Source organism: Scardinius erythrophthalmus (assembly GCF_964197995.2).
Source record: "Scardinius erythrophthalmus genome assembly, chromosome: 25".
Taxonomy (NCBI): Eukaryota; Metazoa; Chordata; class Actinopteri; order Cypriniformes; family Leuciscidae; genus Scardinius; species Scardinius erythrophthalmus.
In genome coordinates this window covers 20,142,490-20,163,719 of record NC_138245.1, presented here as the reverse complement: position 1 = coordinate 20,163,719, position 21,230 = coordinate 20,142,490, and the positions used below count along the sequence as shown (strand labels likewise).

Genomic DNA, 21,230 nt, shown 5'->3' with positions numbered 1-21,230 from the left:
CCTGCTCTCATGTCTTCAGAGACATTAAAGTCAATGGATGGCTTCCTAATATGGACAAATTTCCAACGTAATGTCATTGCCTCTGTAATTTTCCAACGAAACCACTCTTATCTAGATTAACATTCTATTTTAAATATAATTGTTGATAGATGATATAATTGATAGATAACCTTTATATATAGGCTATATAAACAAAGCCTTCCCTTTCAAACAGCGGTGATGTGAATTCTCTGGTACTTTAATATTTACCATTGTAAGGAATGATTTCCTTATTGATACATTCCATTTTCACTAAGGAGACATAGTTTCTATCAAAAACAACTATTTGCTATTGCATTTTTTTGCATCTTTAAAGCTGTTGGTGCACATTTTCATGCTAAATAAATAATAAAAAATTTTTTTTACTATTTTTTTGTACTTCTCAGTACAGTACTAGTCTTACAAGTATCAATGTTTCCCATAAAATAAATTAGCTTAGACTACAGTGGGCATTTAATTTGAAAATGCATTAAAAAATAATTAAAAGTTTGATTTTCATACTTTTTTTCAGCAAGAATGCATAAAAGTGACTGTAAAGACATTTATAATTTTATGAAAAGTTGTTTTGAATTTGAAAAAGTCTGTTTCAACAAAAATATGAAGTAATATTAAAATATTACATTTTATATTAATATTAAAATGTATTAAATATAAATAAGTATATTCAAATTTAATAGTAATATTTCTGTTTTTACTGAATTTTTGATCAAGTACATGGTGAGCATGAGAGACTTATTTCAAAAATATTGAAAAAATCATATCAACCCTAAACTTTTGAATGGTATTAATAAATTATTGCAAGGGGAAAATAAATACTGTAATAAATATTGAATTGTTTAATGTCCTCAATATGTTCATAAAGCTAAATTTCAGCTTTACTCTTATGGAGGTGGTAATATTAATTCTGTGTCTTTAAGAGTTTTGTTCTCTGTCAGGTCAAGACTATAAGCCGTTTTCATTGATAAACTTTTAAACTTTGCCATGTTGCAACATTGATCATGGACATGTACAGCCTGTTCCCTGTATGACCTGGTTAATGATCACTGGACAATCCAAAAGTTCAGTTTTCTAACCTCTCTGGATCACGTGTGCTGTAAGTGACAGCATCTGGACACTGTCTAAACTTTATGGGTCATAATACTGTCAAAGCAGAGGACACCGTAATCTCTCTTGCTCTGTTTTCTCTCCAACTAGAGACACGTGGTTGTTTAAGTTCTACACCCTCGTAAGGGCGCTATATGTCAACACTCTGCGGTACGGTTGACCTGGTCATCTGCTGTGGGAGAAAGAGGTCTTTCTTGTGTCTTTTTGTTCTGGTAAACCAGGTAAAAACCAGATGAGAAAGAGAGAATTAGAGGAGCGGCAGCCGGGGGAACGCGCAACCTCCGCAGAGCCGCGAAGATCCGATAACAATAGACTTGTTTTACTTGAACAAAGAAGTTGTCATGGTATTTTCCCACCATTCTCTCTAGGGCAGAACACACTGATTTAGTTACAAAGCAAAGTAATACCATATACAGATGTGTTGTGTAGATGAAGCTTTGTTTGTTCCCAATGATAGCAAACTGTATTCAGAGCATCAATATCCTTTTTACACATAAAACAGCAAAAGCCAAAGCCCAGTTTATTGCAATAGAGAAATAGATGAAAGGTTTTTGTCGTAGCTTCATATATTGTGTCATTTGCCACAGTGTTCTGAAAAACAGCTTCATAAAATATGAAAAAGTGTCACGGCACTCCCAGCAGGCCTGCAGTAGCTCGTCGTGTATGTTGGCCATTAGAGACACTTTCCCGCAAACACGACAACTCTACAGTAGTGGGTCTGACAACACTTAACCTCCGACCTTGCCGAAAATCGTAACGTTAAACACGAGTACAAGCGTGGAGAGGGTCGGGAAGTCTTGTGGGTGTGTGTGATTATAGGGAAATATAAAGAGCACTCCAGTAATTACTCACAGGCGCACTGACACATGCTGATTTTTTTTTTTAAGGGACAATTTCTGTGTTTTTCGGAAAAACAAACAGGACGGCTACTGATAATCTTATATAAAACTTTGTAATATTAGGCACACAATGTAAATAAAAAAGAAAAGATAAAAAAATAAAGGCAGTGTGATGTACAGATGTATATGAAATATCTATCTATCTATCTATCTATCTATCTATCTATCTATCTATCTATCTATCTATCTATCTATCTATCTATCTATCTATCTATCTATCTATCTATCTATCTATCTATCTATCTATCTATCTATCTATCTATCTGTCTGTCCGTATCCATCCATCCATCATCCATCTATCTATCTATCTATCTATCTATCTATCTATCTATCTATCTATCTATCTATCTATCTATCTATCTATCTATCTATCTATCTATCTATCTATCTATCTATCTATCTATCTATCTATCTATCTATCTATCTATCTATCTATCTATCTATCTATCTATCTATCTATCTATCTATCTATCTATCTATCGTTTTATCTGTCTATCATTCAATCTGTCTGTCTGTCATTTTGTCTGTCTGTCTTGTTGTAATACCTAAACTCACTTGTTGCATTTAAAATGACTGATTTGAAAAAAAAAAAATTGTTGAAATTTGACAAAATGGAATAGAATTTTTATTTTATTATCAGACATGTATCAGTTATTGGCTGTAACATTAAAATAATTGCCAGCTTATCATTATAAACCAGAATTTAAATATTGCTACATTTCTGTCAAAATTTTTATTTATTTATTTTTAAATGTAGATTCAAATTTCCCCGTATTTGGGATTCCCTTTATGCTGGATAAAATATATAGCTTTTTTTCTGTGTTATATGGCTGTGCACATTCTCACCGCACACACACACACACACACACACACACACACACACACACATATCTGATTGGGTGTTTCTGCACAGGGGCCTGTATGACATCATAAATGATATGACTTTGTGTACGTGCACGGGCACGTGAGGAACAATGAAAAGCACGCTGGGAGAGCAGTAAGAAGAAGATGAAAAGTGTGCAGTGTAATCACCACCTATATCCCATAGTCCTCCATGCCTCTCAGGAGACCGCTATCCCTAGTACGGTTGTTAGCCTTCCCCAAATGCTCAGTCAGACACTCTCATGGCCGGCCACAGTGCACCTGACCTCAGCCCTTTCCCTTTATTAGAAAATGTTGCCATGGCTTCTCCTCTCTGGAAGTAAAATACATTTAAAAGCTGAACCCGAGTGTGGGAAAATGAAAACCGCTGCATTTCTGTATGCGAGTGTGTGGTTTAAAGAAGGAAGTCGACTGACAGGTTATATTTTTATGTACGGCCCTGCTGGATGTACAATTCTCCTATTCATTTTCTTCATTGAATCTGGATTGGAGGGAAAAAATAGCTGTTCTTACGCACCAGGAAGGGATTTACTTTGAGGTTGATGAGTGGAGTAGAGAGAAAGGAGAGGGGGGAAATGATTGTCTGAGAACCACCGGTGGTTTCAAGTTTCGCCGTCTTTACCCTGGAGCTTTTGATTCTTTGCTCTCCCTTTCTCTCTCGCTCACTCACCCTCTCCCTTTCTTTCTCTTCGCCAGCCACCCCCCCTTCATACCACACCACCACGCATCAGGAGCACAGTAACAGGGAGAAGAGAGGGAGGCAGTGAAGGAAGCGCAAACCGAAGACTTAACCGAGACCATTCTCAGACACTAAATCACTCTCAGCAAGGTAGGATCACTTCTTTCCATTGGGGAATCTTTAGCTGGGTGTGAAAAGAGAAGGAAAGTCCTCCTTTCTACATCCAAATCCCTGGTTTCTGTTCTGTCATTTCTATGTTGCTAGCTCCAGGAAAGATGAAGTAATCAATGGATGCATGTGAGCTTGTTTGTGTGTGTGTGTTCGATATGTGATACAAGGTGTCTAGACAGAGAAGGGGATTTTGATGCATTGTCCAAAGACTAGAAGACGCTAGACCAAATGTTTCCTGTTTTACAGATATCTTGCAGATTTAGGGTAAATATGAAAGATGTGGGGTCATTTTAGGAGTGATCTGAATGATTTAGATCAAGTGTAAATGAGAACATGAAATTTACTTTTTCTAGCCTTCTAGAACCACGATTTCAAAGATTTTGAATTGGCATTTATTGTTATATTTTCATTTTCATTTTAGTTACATTGGTAACACTTTACAATAAGGTTTCATATGTTAACATTAGTTAGTTAACATGAACTAATGATAAACAATACATATGATTTATTAATCTTAGATAATGTTAATTCCTACATTTACTAATACATTATTAAAATCAGAATTCGTATCTGTTGACATTAGTTAATGCACTGTGAACTAACATGAACAAACAATGAACAATTAGATGTTTATTAACTAACATCAACGAAGGTTAATAAATGCTATAAAAATATATTGTTCATAGTTAATTCATGTTAACTACTGTATTCATTTTTAACGGATTTTAAAAAACATATTATAGTCTTCATTTTAGTTTTAGTTCAGTTTTAGTTTTTTGTTAATTTTCAGTTAGTAATTTTATTGCTTCAACTTTTGTTTAAAGTGTTTTAATCTAATGTTTACATTTTATTCAATTTCTACTTTATTTCTAATAACAAAAAAAAAGTTTTAGTTAACGATAATAACCCCTCCGACATACATGAGTAGATGAACTGACGAAGTTATGATTCATCAAGTTAGCTTAAAGGCTGTGAAAACAGATGACATACAGCAAAGGTGCATGCACACATGCTAAGACAGATGTTGTCTGAGGTTATCCAGATGCCCAGGTGTATAGCATTCAACAGGAATATGCCTTCATCACCTCAAACCAAGCAGAAACAGATAATTATAGCCGTGGATCATTCCTGAAGGGTGTTTCACCGTCCCCTGCTTCTTGATTTACTCTTTCTGGCGAGGACAGAGTACCTGTATACCTGCGCCTGCGGTATATGCCGAATTCGGGAACACAAACTGATTTGAAGACTGCAGATGGTTGATGCTGCTGCAGGCTGTTGTACATCCCGCCTTTCTGAGTTTAAACCTCTGATTATCATAAGCCACGAGGCAGCTTAAAAATTTTAATGGGAGACCGTAAACTCCTGGGCTTAATTTTAGAGAGTTTAAAATCTGGAGCTTAGTGGCACGCGGTGGAACTGCGGTGCCGCGGCGAATTTCAGACTTGCTAATTTCTACGCTATATTTGGATTTCAGGGGAAATGCAAAGATGCTCATTTGTGATGGGCAGGCTGCCATCATCTGCAGAAAAGACAAAGATTAAACATTGAGAACTGTGCTAAAAGTTAGAAAACATCTCGCAAACCAGTTGCAATGCAGTTTGGGTTATAATGCCTAGTTTTTGCATCCACATTCAATGAAAAGCTAAACAACAGCATAAATTTCAAAGATCCACCCTTGCATGTTAATATATGATTTTTTTAGCGTTGTTGCTATGGCAGAAGTCAGTTGGCAGAAGTTGGTTTGGCAGTCGTCAGATTGGCCGCTCTCTGGACCGGGCTAGCGTCCCTCGACGTGACTAGCACAGGGTGAATAGTTGCCTCGGTGTCTGGATGGACAGACTTGGCACTGGCTGACGGATCAGGAGAGGTGAACAAAAAGCTGGAAGATGACAGACGGGAGAGGGGAAGAATACCCCACTTGTGTCCAATGTCTAAGGAGTTCTTCAGTGTTCAGTGTGGGAGTGTGATGTTATCTGAGTTTGTGCAGAGATAAAGGCTCATTTAGACACACCTTTCCCCAAAATACCCTTGCAGCACATAATGTTTGAGGATAGTCTCTACATTTTAAGAAAAGTCTTTCCCCCTAATTTGGTGAATATATATATATATATATATATATATATAACACTCACCTAAAGGATTATTAGGAACACCATACTAATACTGTGTTTGACCCCCTTTCGCCTTCAGAACTGCCTTAATTCTACGTGGCATTGATTGAACAAGGTGCTGAAAGCATTCTTTAGAAATGTTGGCCCATATTGATAGGATAGCATCTTGCAGTTGATGGAGATTTGTGGGATGCACATCCAGGGCACGAAGCTCCCGTTCCACCACATCCCAAAGATGCTCTATTGGGTTGAGATCTGGTGACTGTGGGGGCCGTTTTAGTACAGTGAACTCATTGTCATGTTCAAGAAACCAATTTGAAATGATTCGAGCTTTGTGACATGGTGCATTATCCTGCTGGAAGTAGCCATCAGAGGATGGGTACATGGTGGTCATAAAGGGATGGACATGGTCAGAAACAATGCTCAGGTAGGCCGTGGCATTTAAACGATGCCCAATTGGCACTAAGGGGCCTAAAGTGTGCCAAGAAAACATCCCCCACACCATTACACCACCACCACCAGCCTGCACAGTGGTAACAAGGCATGATGGATCCATGTTCTCATTCTGTTTACGCCAAATTCTGACTCTACCATCTGAATGTCTCAACAGAAATCGAGACTCATCAGACCAGGCAACATTTTTCCAGTCTTCAACTGTCCAATTTTGGTGAGCTCGTGCAAATTGTAGCCTCTTTTTCCTGTTTGTAGTGGAGATGAGTGGTACCCGGTGGGGTCTTCTGCTGTTGTAGCCCATCCGCCTCAAGGTTGTGCATGTTGTGGCTTCACAAATGCTTTGCTGCATACCTCGGTTGTAACGAGTGGTTATTTCAGTCAAAGTTGCTCTTCTATCAGCTTGAATCAGTCGTCCCATTCTCCTCTGACCTCTAACATCAACAAGGCATTTTCGCCCACAGGACTGCCGCATACTGGATGTTTTTCCCTTTTCACACCATTCTTTGTAAACCCTAGAAATGGTTGTGCGTGAAAATCCCAGTAACTGAGCAGATTGTCTGGCACCAACAACCATGCCACGCTCAAAATTGCTTAAATCACCTTTCTTTCCCATTCTGACATTCAGTTTGGAGTTCATGAGATTGTCTTGACCAGGACCACACCCCTAAATGCATTGAAGCAACTGCCATGTGATTGGTTGATTAGATAATTGCATTAATGAGAAATTGAACAGGTGTTCCTAATAATCCTTTAGGTGAGTGTATAATAAAAAACTGTCAATGAAATATCCATGTTTAACCATATCTAGCTGGCAAGAAAATATAAATAAGAAAGTAAAAGAAAACAATTGTTAAATAACTGTATGAATCTCATAAAAAGAAATATCTTCGTCATATTCCATAAAAAAAGTAATAAGCAATTATTTTTTGAGTAAATCATTTTTTTAAAGGTTTTTTAAAACTATTAACTAAGAATATTTTTGCATTGTGACATTATTTTTATGACAGTCATGGACATTTAACTCCTTTTGCTCAATTTTAAGCGTATTGCATAATTATTGCAGTAATGCAAAAATAAATAAATGTTGAAATTAAAAGTACTGAAGTTTTTTGTTGTGCTGAATTTTTTCGGTTTTAAATAAAAAATGCATTATGGTAATATACATTTTGGCAGAAATGCATCCTTAAAATAATATTAAAATGATTTTTTTTTGAAAGAATTTTTTTTTTAACAAACCTACAGAAATTAAAATTATTCATTATTTCCACAACATATAATACAGTAAGAATAATTATAAATATACTGAAGTAATATAATACATTATTTATAATAATAATAATAATAATAATGGTAATAGTAATATTAATAATAATGTTTTTTATTTATTTATTTTTATTTTGAGGTGACATATAGTAATATATTTATTATAACTATTATTATATATTTAAACAATTATTATTATAAAACATTTATTCATGAAATGTACAGATATTTAACAACTGTTAATTGATATTCTTACAAATTAAGAAGTAGTTTGTTAGTAGAAAAATGCCATAGACTTTTTTGAAGTACCATGTAATGCCATAGTAGATGAATGAACACATGCAGTCCATTTAAAAGTATCAAGTATTATCATTACTTTTCCAATGTACCACTACCACAGTATTTGTTTGCAAGGGTTATGAGTCATAAAGATTCCAGACAGAGATCCTTAAAAAAAAGCCAGGACTAAATAACAAGGCAAAAGTCTTTTGCTCAACAAAGAACACAATCCTGATTAAGGGCTGACGTTGTGAGATGAAACGACATCTTGTATTGTCTGTTCTTGATTTACTGTGCAAGGCCATCTGGGGTCCTAATTAGCCACAACATTATTAGCAATAGCCAATTTCCATATAGCCATCCCCCCCCCACACACACACACAGTGTAAATTAGAGGCTTTAGTATCTGTGCTCTGTCTGCACAAGTCACTTCCTCCCACCTCTGTCTCTGGAGTATCATGTAGATGGCTAATATGAAAGAGAGAGAGCAGAAGACGAGGTGAGGCACAGGAAGTCATTTCAGACATGGATTCAGGAGAGCGGGTTGACATGGTGCTTTAGTGATATGGTTCCTTTGTTCTCTGAACCACTATGGCCAATTTAATTGCTCTTTGAGTGGTCCTGCACTCGTTCTCTGCTGGGCTGCTCTTCTGGCATGGAGATATTTTTGGCTGGTGTCCAGTGGGGGAGCTGTTATGACTATTATGCTACACAGAGCGTTGCTGTAAATGAATGCTTGTTCATAGTACACTATCCCTGACAAAGTTTTTTTTTTAGGTTTTACAAATTGAACTAAAAGTTGCAGTAAAAAACATGCCTCATTAAATGAAAATGCTAATATACCATCGTACTTAAGTACTAAAATATTTATCTCCAAGGCATTTTCACGAGAGCACCGCAACACATGCGTGTTGTGTTGACCCAAGAGCAGATGTTGTTGCATGAACGTGTGTTGGAGATTAATAATTTGTAAATAAAGTTTTTTTGCGTAAACAAAGCACTTGGGCCCCTTTTTTTTTTTTTTTTTTTTTTTTTTACAAATGAAGGAAACTTACTGGTTTTACTGTAGCATTTTTAGTCTTTTACCATTGAAATTACAATAATTTTTTACACTGCTGAATCCGAATATTCATACTTCCCTACTATAAAGTAGGCAAAAAAACAGTATGTGAAAAGAGTAATTATATCCAAATTTATAGTATTCATAAAACAGTAGGCAAAAAAGTATCCAGATGACAAATACAACTGTATACTGTTTTCTTTTCTGCATTACTGAAAGTCATTTTTGTGTGTCGGGCCAACTTGGAGCCAGTCATTTCCACTGATCTGCAGTCAGCTCTTTAATTAGAGGTTACGGTAACGTTTAGTGTGGAACCTGGTCCTAAATCAGAAAACAAAGATGACATGTTTCTGAAAGAATACAGTTGTGTTGCTTGTAGAGACCTGTTCATCACACCTCCAGTATTTCGCCTCAGGCAAGAGGAGGGACAGTCAGAGTAAATACCTCTCTGATGAGACGTCAGGCACATAGAATGCACCTTTGTCTAAACACGGTCGGATGTCATCAGGAGAGAGGTGTTGACATCTTTTTAAATTGCACACAAGACTCATTTAAGCCACTAATACACACAGACAAACATGTGCTTTCCAAAACAAACCTACACCCCGAGATGGAACCTCATCCATCTGGACATGACTGTTTGTAATCATTTTCCAGTCCATAAAGAAATCCTTTTAATCATTTCCTATGACCTGCTACTAACCTGACCTGGTCACTGTAAAGGGTTCTGGATTAAAAGTTACAGAGAGCTCATTATTTTATTTTTTTAGCTCACCACTTGTTGTTACTGAATGGTTGCCAAGGAATGGTTTTCCCTCATGAAAACAGAATGCAATTAATGTGATCTCTATTTATCAAGAGAGACAGTTGAGTTATTCTTGCAATATGGCCACAGGGTGTTGATGTTAAGGATGTTAAGGGTTTTTAAAAGGAACTTAGGTTCTATTCCTGGGATGCTTTTTGAACATTATTGTTGGAGTTTCTATGCAGACTGGTCACTTAATGGCCATTTGTATGTCCAAACTAAGACTAATTCAAAACTAGATGAGCTGAAGATAATGTAGATTTTTCTCCTACTCTACCTGGGTCTCGTCTACAATCAACGTTAGTTTCCTATAATATTTACACTTCACATCGACGACTAACCCTATACCCTAGCGCGTCTACACATTGACGACGGCTGAGTGGTCTAATCCTGCACTCTAACTTGTTCCCCTAACTAACTTGTTTCGCAGCAATAATAAACAGACAGACTTCAGCAAATGCCCTTTAAATGCTTTAATCATGGCCAGGAGAGTTCTCGAGTAGTTCTCAGAGAATCTCAACCAAGAAGAAGCACGGCCGGAGGAGCTCAGACAAATTCAGAGAGAATCCCACCAGTAAACAGGAATACATCAGGTTTTATAGGATATAGACAGACACAACAAATAAGATCATCGTGATTAACTCATGACTTAACTCACGTCACCTTTTATCAATATGACTGGTTCAATTGGTAAAGCAAGCCCCCACCTTCTTACCCTCTGTTACTGGCATAAGCAAAAATATCTTGAATCATCAAAAACATTGTAGAGGGTTGAGAGTTCAGTTGATTACTCAATATATCATGACATAATACAGACAGTATATTTTTGATTTTGTCATGGTCAGCACTCGAGAATTTTCCATAACACAAATAGGCAAAGAACAGAACGGTTTGGTACGTTCTGTCCAAAGTGTTAGAATGTTAGACCTAAAAGGGGAAGTAAGGTTTAGATGTTAGAATTGTTAGAATCATGGTTAGTTTAAAATATAGTTTACTATCTTATCTATTAAAATCCATCACAATAACCAAAATGAAATTTTATTGTAGGTCAGTAACATTCTGTTCTTTCATGCTCTTTAAATCTCTAGCTGGTTATCAGCATTTAAACGCAAGCTCGCACCTCACTAGGGATTCCAAAATTAGCACCACCATCGATAAGATAAAATGTTTAATGCTCTTTGCCTAGTGGGTTAGTCCACTCAGGGTAAGTGGCATATAGCCACAAATAACCTAAATTCTTCTTGTTCATGGAACCTGCCTGTACCTGTTCCATCTTAGTCTTGCTTAGGCTAGGAATAATGGGTCTTTCTGTGGCCCGTTTCATCCCTCCATCCTATCAAAGTGCGGTCTAATAAACTTTCAAATGGTTAATGAGAACCAAACTTGACACAAATGGCATTAGACAGTTCTTGTTTTCTGTTTGTCGACAACAGTAACTGAGAAAGAGCAGGTGTTTTTTAAAAGTTTTGTACTCTACGGTTTGAGAAGAGATGCTTGTGGTCGTGTTGGTTTACAGATTAGTGGTGAATTACAAGTTAATAGTCTTCAATGAAAACAAGGGATTGTGCTGCTGGAATGTTTTAATTGGCCCAAGAAGGGGGAGATTTGTGGGTCTTACGAGACATTGGACCCCAGGCAATGAATCAAGCTGCTGTGTGGTCGGACAAATAGCGATAAATAACATTCCCCAACGGACCTCGCCCGAGCATGCGTGTGCCTCAGATTATCTCATGTGTTGAAAGGACTCAACGTGTGTGTGATTGTTTGTGTGTCCGTGAGTAGGTTCGGTAGGCCGGCCATCTGTGTTGACTCGCTCTTGATAAAGGCGCTGGATTTTATGCCCATGAGCCATGCCAGGTTGAAGGCTGACCTTGGTTAGTGTCAAAGTTGAAAGCATTCTAGACTCCTCCATCTGAGACATCGCAGACAAGAAGTGGACTGGAATACCAGACCACATCAATTCAGAGAAACCTCCCCCTGCTGTCCTCAAATATTTGCCTCTGGTTGTACTGTAGATAAAATGTTCTGCAGGGTTTCAGTTGTACGCTAGAGCCATGTCAAGTCTTTTGTGTTTGATCCTGCCCAGCTACTTTTCTTCCTTATGAACAGATTGTATGTTGACTGTGTGTGTGGACATTTGCATGTGGTTATGCTTATGTAACAAGAGCAAACAAAGTGTCCTCGCACTGTTGCTCTGTCCCTCTGTTGGTTTCCCTCGCACCCCTTATCCACCCACACACATACACACACACACACACACACACACACACACACACACACACACACACACACACACACACACACACACACACACACACACACACACACACACACACACACACACACACTGTCCATTTCCAGTATAAATTTGTTTGTGCAAGGCTAGAGAGCTGGCACTAACTCCATGGTGACCAGGGAAGCATAAATAAGCCACCTGTCTAAAAGCTCAGAGCATGTGACAGAGTGCACATTTTGAAGCCAGTCTGTGTGGACTCAGTGGTCAATTTTAACATTGAGCTAATTTTTTTGTACATTTGGAGTGCTGTCAATACAGAGAACAACGACAAAAGTCGGTGTTGCCTACACCGAGTTATTCTATTTTTAAAATTTGCACCCTGTTGACTTCAATAGGGCAAGTACTAAACCTGCTTTTAGGCTCTTAACATCAGAGTTCACGCGCATAGGTTTAGTTACCTATGATCACGCGCGTGAACTCGGCAATCGACTACTTTGGACTTCAACCGAAAAACAGGATGTAAACAGGTATTTGCGCTGGCTTAAATAACATCATTTTTATCCATATCTTTCATATCTACTGCAGTCAGATCCACTCGTGTTCACTCAAAAGGAATCACTCACATTTTCTGTGCACTTGTAATGACACATCAAGGATGTTAAGAGGCTAAAAGCAGGTTTAGTACTTGCCCCATTGAAGTCAACAGGGTGCAAATTTTAAAAATAGAATAACTCGGTGTAGGCAACACCGATTTTTGTAGTTGTTCTCTGTATTGTCAGCACTCCAAATGTACAATAAAATGAGCTCAATGTTAAAATTGACCGGAGTTCTCCTTTAAGACTCTGACTATCTTAAGTAGGACTACACTGCAATGCATTCTGGGTAAAATAAGACACTTTTCAAAACAAAAAACATGGCGGATCGAGTAAGTGCATTCAACCACTCAGTGCAGTTTACCCCAGTGGGAAATATGTGTTTGTTGGAGGAGTATAAATGACGGAGTATGTTTTTATGTTTCCACTGTTCGATCGCGCCCGTGCCTCTCTCTCTCTGACACACACACACACACACATTCAAGCATTACAATCTTGACATCGCAGACTGTTATTATGCAGCATTCACACCAAACGCGAGCGTCAAATTCTTGTCTATCGCGTCTAGCTCGACGCTTGAACATTTTGAATCCATTAGCGCGTCCAAGGCGAATAGGACGCGCGTATAAAGCGAGCGTTTGAAGCGAAATAGACGGGCGTTCGGAGCTATGACTCCACTATGACTCTACTACCCCCTGTTGCGTCCACTGTTTAGACTATGAAAGGGAGCGCGTCGATCGTTGCTCGCGTTGACTATGTAACGGCCCTAACAGTAACAAGGACATTTTACTTGGGAATGTAGAGGTAGAAACAAGAAGAAATGTTTAAATTATGAGCCATTTTCCCTTTTCTTTTGGCAGTTTGTAATGTAACTGATTGTTACTGCTGGTTGCCAAGGTAACATAGAGTCTTAGACCTAAGTTAGCCTGGGGGTAAGGTGTCTAATTTTTTTGGTCTAAATTAAGTCAGTCTTTATTTTTGTGAAACAGTCTAACTTGCAATAGACTAGTCTATGAGCTCATTTTAGACTTGTCTAACACTATAGACCGTCTAAAATAGCTTTGTGAAACCGGCCCTGGGTCAGGCCAATCACGTCGTGTATAGAGTAGGCGGGGCGGGCTTAACATAATGATGACAGAGTTGCGACGGTTACCTGCCACTTGAAAACAAAGAATGACGGCTTCTGCTGGCGGACATCTTTCGAATCGGCTTTGCCCGCGACTCTGGAGGACTTTTCTTTGAGAAAAGAGCATAGAACAGCACTTCAGTCATTCTTAAAAAAAGAAAGATGTGTTCGTAGTTTTGCCGGCCAGATATGGCAAAAGTTGAATCTATCAACTAGCTCCGCTGTTGGGAAAACGCTCTGGTTGGTTGAAGCGCTGTCCTTTTGCGTGCAGAGGGAATTTGAAAGACAGCCGTTTATCCCACCCCTCGGATTGAGCCGTGTCTATGGTGAGTTGCCAGACCAAACATATTGATGTAGGTCTGGCTTGCCAGGCAATCATTCAATAGCTTTGTGTGACAAACACCAAAATTTAAGTTTTTTTTTTTTATTGTAAATCGTCCCCATCTGTGATATGTTAATATGTGAGATTGGGTTATTAAACCAGTTAGAATTTGAGAACTGGATCAGTTTGAGTCGTGATTGAATAATTGAGACTGTTTTTTTTTTTTTAACTGGAACAACTGATGCATTGCAAGAATCCAATTCAAAGCAATGTTCACAAATTGGACTGTCATATGGATGTAATTTGATTCATATGGACAATTTTATTATATTTCTTATGGTACTTTTTTCAGATTTATTGAAGCTTAACATCCTTATTCACTTTTATTAATATTGAAAAGACTGGTCTGGATATTCTTAAAAGTCTTTGTGTTTCTCTTTCTCAGAAGTCTTAGAGGTTTGGAACAACATAAGAGTAAGTTATGATGAATCGTTTATTTTTTATCTTATTTGCATCAGGTCTGAGCTGTGTGTATCACTGTGGTTCCATTTGTTGCCATTGCATTTACTATATTTAAATGCTGTTACATTATGAAGATTCCAATTCTCTAAGCCATAAATTTGAAGATAATTTTTTTAAATGAAAGTGGAACCATCTGTAAGTGAAACCATCTGCATGTATGAAAAAAAGGTGTTTGTGCCAGAACTCCAGAGCACACTTTACCCATGGGTCCATTTGTGTACTACCAGTCTGGTTTACAATGATGTGTTAATGAGGTGGTAATGGAACGGGAAATGGATATGACCTTGCATCATGTCACCACTTGATATATTACTAAGAATAAATGCTTAATATTTTATGAGGAAGCTTTCAAACCCCATGGACATAAAGATAGATCAAGCCAGTCAACAGGTATTTTACACATTGTTTTGTATATTTTCATATCTTTTATTGTTATTATTATTATTATTATTGAGTAGTATATTTGCCCACCTCAAGTGTAAACCCTGACAATTTAAAAATACAAAATCAATAGTATTTGTTTATTTATGGTTTCTTTATTTCTATAGTTTTTTCCATCTTTCATATTCCTATGCTTTTAAAACTTAAGTCAGATGCTTTTTCATGAGAAGAATCCATTAAAAAACAAAGTCCGCATTTATATTCATCCTGTTGAGAGCCAGCTGGGTTTTGGGATGTTTTGGTGTTTTGCCTGCCTCCCAGGTCTTGAACCCGAAGTGTTTGTGAGAAGGCAGCCAGAGTGTCTGATAAAACGGAAGGAGCATCACTGAAGAATGTGCAATGATACGGCATGGACACTGGGAGAGCTTTGTCTGTAGATAAGTGTTAGAATTTTGGAAAACAAGTGGCCACATTGCAAGCACTAATAGGACATGCATGGCCATCAGACGCCAGGATAAGTTATGCGGACAGTCTTCACTAGAAGTTTGTTTTGGCAGTGAATAGTTGGGACAGAGGCCTTGTATGTGAAAATTGCAACCACTTATTATAGGAATCAGAGATGGACTTAAAGTGACAGTTCACCTAAAAATCCTCATGTTGTTCCAAATCCAAATGGTTTCATATAACTCGTAGCATATAGATAATACACAGGATGTTCATGATTCTCTTTAATCATATAATGAAAGTGAATGGTAACCAGGGGCTGTCAAGCTTCAAAAGTAACCAAAAACACCATAAAAGTTGTCTATAAGACTCCTGAGGATGAGTAAATGATGACAGAATGTTCATTTTGGGGTGAAATGTCTCTTTAACTAGGGCTGAGTATGTTAGAACTCAGGGGAAGATACATTTTGTAGAAATGCTTTGTACACAGCTGATAAACCAATAGAAGACGAATAAAATGGTAACACAAGTAATGTAGCGATCTACACGGCTGTAAATAAACTGTGCTTTGACCTTGGAATTCTTGAAAGGCCAGAATGCTTGTTGCCAAAACCCCTCATTATCTTATAAACTGTAGCTGGTAATGGCTTGAAGTTATGGAGCAATCCTCAAGAACATTACATTTTGTTACGCACAAATCAGCCCATTCTGGTCATGTAATTACAAATTAATGAAATAACCATTGTAGGATTATAACTGAACATTGCAGGCCAAAAAATTTAAATACAACTCATGATCATAAATCATTAGATGTGTGGCCTAACATTACTAATAATCCCTATGTCATTCCACAGACTTTTTTCTCTGTCATTATCATTGATATTCTACTCTGACTACAAAGATCTCAATGCACATGCCAACAATGTGGCTTGTCTCACTTTGCAGAAAGCACAGAGATGGAAGCTATTATAGAGGCTAAAAGCTGTCATTAAGCAAAGTTGAATTAGTGATTAAATGAATTTGTGCTCATTTATAGCGCTGTTTGTTTGTATGATTTGTCTGCGTTTTTGTATGTACTTATGCAAAATCAGGAGCAATGGAGCAAGCAATTTGGAATAGTGCGCATTACTTGGACTACTTTTATGCTGTACTTAACAGTCACAATTCACTTTCACTGTATGGAAAAGATCATTCTGCTAATTAAAACATCTCCTTTTTTGTTCCACAGAAGAAAAAGTCTTGCGGACTTGGAACGAGTTGAAATGAGTTGATATTGGCAGATTTTTTTATTTTCAGTAGTAAACAATCGTTTTAACTAGGGCTGATACATGTAAGGAATTATAGAAAATAAGGTAATGGTGTAAACACGCCTAAAAATTTCTGAAAGCAACTTGCACTGGCTGGTTCTAAGCACTAGGTTGTGGAGGAAAAAGTAGAGTACCGCAATTTGCCATAATTTGGGATTGTATCGCATATGCAGAACTGCTTGTAGACAAAAAATGTTTTACCGTTGTTTAGTGTGACATTTCACTCGATAAATAGCACTGCATTTGTGTCGTTTAGTGTGACATTAATTGCACAAAGCAAAAGTTGGAAAAAAAATTGTTAACTGTCATTTAGTGTAGTGTTAATTTCACTATGCAAATATTGTTGCATTTACTGCAGTTCAGTGCAACATTAACTGCAGAAGCCAAATAGCGCTGCTTTAAAATGAAATTTTATTTAGTGTGTCGTTTAGTGTGGTGTTAATTTCAGGCAAATAGCACGGAGATTGCATGTTTGCACTAAAAATAATGAGAATTATTTAAATTATATATTGTACACTGCACATCTCTGCACAATAATTTTTGTGCTGAAATACTGCTAAAGTGGTGCAACTGTAACATCCAAACTAGCAAACGTTAGTGTGTCTAATCGCTTGTTCCCTTTAACATTTTGCGGACAGTCTGAGCAGTTTGGACAGGACATGATTATGCTCCCACAAACCCATGACAACAGATTACAGGGAAGCCCTAGCATGATAGTCCATCCAAACCTCAGATGAATTGCCCTACTTCACCATGTTATGTAACATTCTGCAGCCCATTAGCGCTGAATCAGTGGCCCTCATGTTCACTTCCACTATCCTAGTTGATGTTACAAAGTATTCCAGGAGTAAGAACAGTCTTTGTTTTTATAACCCATGAGGAATGAGTGGCAGGAGGCCACTGAAAGGGTTAAAGGACATAGTGCCGCCCCAATCAGAGTTAATGATTAGAGTAGAAACAGCATTGCAGAAATGAGGGAGCGGGCAGGGCCTGTGCTGTGGGGGGATTCGGAGGGGAGTATGAGAGAGAGAGAGAGAGAGAGAGAGAGAGACACTGTGCTTAAATCCAGCTGGCTGCCTCCTTGGGAATGTAATCCATATGTGAGCGTGAGTTCAGCTGCAGGAGAAAGAAAAGATATTACCCGCAAAGAAGCGATTGTTTCTGCTTTTCTTGTTTAAATTCCACTCATTCTGGCCCCTGGACCCTGGCTCTGGTTCAACAGCCGACACAAAAAGAGAGGTATAGTGTGGAGAAGGACAAAGTGAGAGTTGAGAGAAAGTTGGAGGGGATAAAAACGAAGGCAAAAGGAACAGTAGAGAACAATATACAGATTAGGGACCCGAACGAAGAATGAAAGAGGACACACAGGAGGAAGGCGTAGAGAGGTAGGTCATCTAAAGTTTTGGTTTTGTTTTCTAGTTAATGCTGGTTTAGGTGCAGAGGTAGTACTTTGTGCTGGGCTGTTTGGACTACTTCTGGATAGGAAGCAAGAGAGGAGACCATGTGTTTATGTATGTGTGTGGATCGATGGCTAGATGGGGGCGTGGGGCTTCTGCAGGATCCAGAAGCCAGGAATATAGCACCACAACAAAGATCTGAATAGCTTTTTTAAAATAGCTTTTCTTTTACTGTGGTCACCTGAGATTATTTGTGTTGCCTGGACACTAGCTTTGGCTGTCTTGGACCAGGAACAAACCAGCTCATCAGTCATCATGCCACCTTGATTTATTTAAGGTGGTTTTTGGGACATGGTGGCTGGTCAACCAGCCTCAACCAACTAATAACCAGCTTGGAACAGCTAGCATGCTTTTAAAACACAGCTACCAGCTTAAGCCGTATCTTTATACTGAAACTGGTAGAAGTTGTACACTCACAATTAGTTTCTAGTGTTTCATACCAGGAAGGTTATCAGGTTTAAGAACCACCTCCTATCCTTAACCCTTCACCTGCTTGTAAAATATTATCATTAATGGCTCAACTCTATGTTTACTAAAGGTGTATCTTCAATAAATTGTCTGGTTGCGAGGATTAGTGAACAAAGTGGGAATGGAGTTTTTCCTCATTGTTCCCAGATGGGAAATTTGTGTAAAGGGGGAGTTTGCTTGCAGACGTGAAGGATAACCTCCAAGTCTTGATTACTCTTGGGAAACACAGGGCAGGCTTGAGTATTTTGACTAGAAGAATTTCTCACTTAAACAGTTTGCTTGCAGTAAAGTTCAAAGCGTGAAAGTGCTTTCAGGCAAGAACAATAACTTGCAGCGTAAAACAATAAGGCTGGTGGTGTAGAAATAAAGCCAAGTACTTGGTATTTTTGAACAGTCTGTGAGACTATGAGAAGAACCTCAGATTTTAAAGTTCAGTAACTTGCAAGGTTAAGAATGCTAAACTAGGGGTGTCCAATCTTGCTCCTGGAGTGTCAATGTCCTGCAGAGTTTAGCTTCAACCTGCCCAAAACACACTTACCTGGAAGTTTCAAGCAACCCCGAAGACCTTGATTAGCTGGCTCAGGTGTGTTTGATTTGGATTAGAGATGAAATGTACAGGATAGTAGTCCTCCACCAGCACCATTGGACACCCCTGTGCTATACTTATCCCAAGGTACCTGCATCTGCTAAACGTGATTTTCCCATCATGCCATGAGTGGAACCCATCCTTTGACACCTACCCAGGTTACCAGTTCTCTTATAGCTAAATAAAAGTATGCTGACTGTGTTTGTAAGGGTAGAAAGACCAGCATTCCCTGAGGCTCAGTGTTTGGCAATACTTAAGAGGTATTGTCTGGAATTTGTGTTGATTTGAAATGATCTAGTGTTAGCACAGGTCATCCTATTTGTTGAAAGATTGCAGCCTGCTAACCTGTTTTCTGTCCTCAACCCTCACCAACGAGGAAGTATGCAAGGAAAGAAGTGTGTTTTGCCCATTGGAGGTGGTATTGTGCTCTGGAATGTTCTGGGAACGCCCCTCTCCAGCTGGTGTGAGTGTGTGCGAGTGTCTAGGTCTCATCCTTCAATAAGGATTTGTCAGTGGAAAAAACAAGTGCACATTCAGGTGGTTTAAAGTGCAGCTTGAGGCTTCAGGAGTGTCAGGAACGTATCATTTCAATGTATCGTACGTGTCTGAATGCCATTACCCACTAGGTGCATGACAGGCATTGCAGTCTTATCAACATATCTCACGTGAAATGTGGACATGCACGTCTTTACCCAGTTTAAAACAAAAGTAATGCATATTTGTTGAGAACAAGTGTGTCATCATCTCTCATCTTCCACTGCAATCTTACTATAATAGGTTATCTAGGAGGTGCATCTGTTGTCTCTGTTGTAGCTTGGCCTATTTCTTCTCTGACCTGACAAGGGAACAGATGCACAAATAGGACTTCTGCTGTATGGCCCAAGACCAATCTCATTGGCTTGTGAGTGATCCAGGCTGCCATGTCACTTGCCTGTGAATAATTTTACCTTTTTTAGTTTTCCTCTTCTAAGCCCCTTCTACAATGTAATTAAATGACAATACTAATCTTAAATCTGCAGGAAAAGAAAAATTGTACACTAACAGATTGTAGTCACAATGTGAGTGGTCGACTAAATTTATCCCCTTTAAAACATCACCACTGACTAACACATTAAACCTTAAAATTGGTTCACTGTTTTTAAATGCAATAATGCATCTTTTGTAAATGTCTCTTGAGAAACATTTCTGTTCAGGGTAAGGTGAACCCGAAACCAGCCTAATTATACAGGGACTCCTTTGCTGACTAGTCATTCAGGCAACCCACTAACTAGTCGTTTCATTGCAATTGTCCTCTAAGAAGCACTTACAACTCTGTCATATCGTATTTCACACAGGTCCCAATAGACTCCCTCTGATAGCTAATTGAATTCTTGTTTTTTCAACGTTTGATATGTGCTATACACTGGGAGCATGTTAATTACTTAGCTTAGTCCAGAATTGCAAGTAATTGTATGAAAAAGTTGTTCAAACCAAAAATACATCTATATGTGTTAATTTATTCATGGAAACTTTTAATTAGCACTTGTTTCCAGAATTAGCTCAGTTTGATTGATGTCATCACCCAGGGAGTTTTGAACATTAGTTTATAAATAGAATCTGGTGCTATGTTTTTGCAACTCACTTATCGCACTTTAACTTGCATAGAAAAATTTACCATGGTAAACATAGTTTCTTTCACAATATTGTACTGCAGTCAAACTGTTGAAAATTGTTCTTATAGCCAGCACTGTCATAAAATGAAAGATTCTGAAAGCTTCATACACTGTTTGAAGGAGATCCTATTTTAATGTGTTATGGTTTCACCGTAGTAAACAGTAGTAACTTCACGATTTTGGCAGCTACTATGGTAAATATTTTGTAAGGGATGTCTTGTGTGCTTGTATTCACATGATTCATTAAGCTTAGTGGGCTTTTTCAATCAAATTCTCATAAACCCTTGTTAACCTGGAATTTTATTTTTTCTAGTATCGACTCGGGCTAATTAGTGCTGTTGCAATGCATTGAATTTATTTCCACACAGTTTCTGGAAAGTGAAAATAATTT

General features: G+C 38.1%; 1 protein-coding gene across 10 annotated transcripts in view; it reads left to right on the top strand.

Annotated features, from left to right (window-relative positions):
* plekha6 (pleckstrin homology domain containing, family A member 6) overlaps positions 1 to 21,230 on the top strand; it is a 112,717-nt gene that overhangs the window by 21,590 nt on the left and 69,897 nt on the right. For 4 of the 10 annotated variants that reach the window (XM_081358240.1, XM_081358251.1, XM_081358249.1 and 1 more), the window contains exon 1: positions 3,623 to 3,753. Coding sequence is in view for 3 of the 10 variants with exons in the window: in XM_081358244.1 (XP_081214370.1) it covers positions 18,027 to 18,061 (35 nt within the window). In the remaining 7 variants the exon portion in view is untranslated. Of the gene's footprint in view, positions 1 to 3,408; positions 3,754 to 17,701; positions 18,062 to 21,230 lie in introns of those variants that run through there. The other 6 variants (XM_081358239.1, XM_081358238.1, XM_081358248.1 and 3 more) reach the window with 6 other exon arrangements.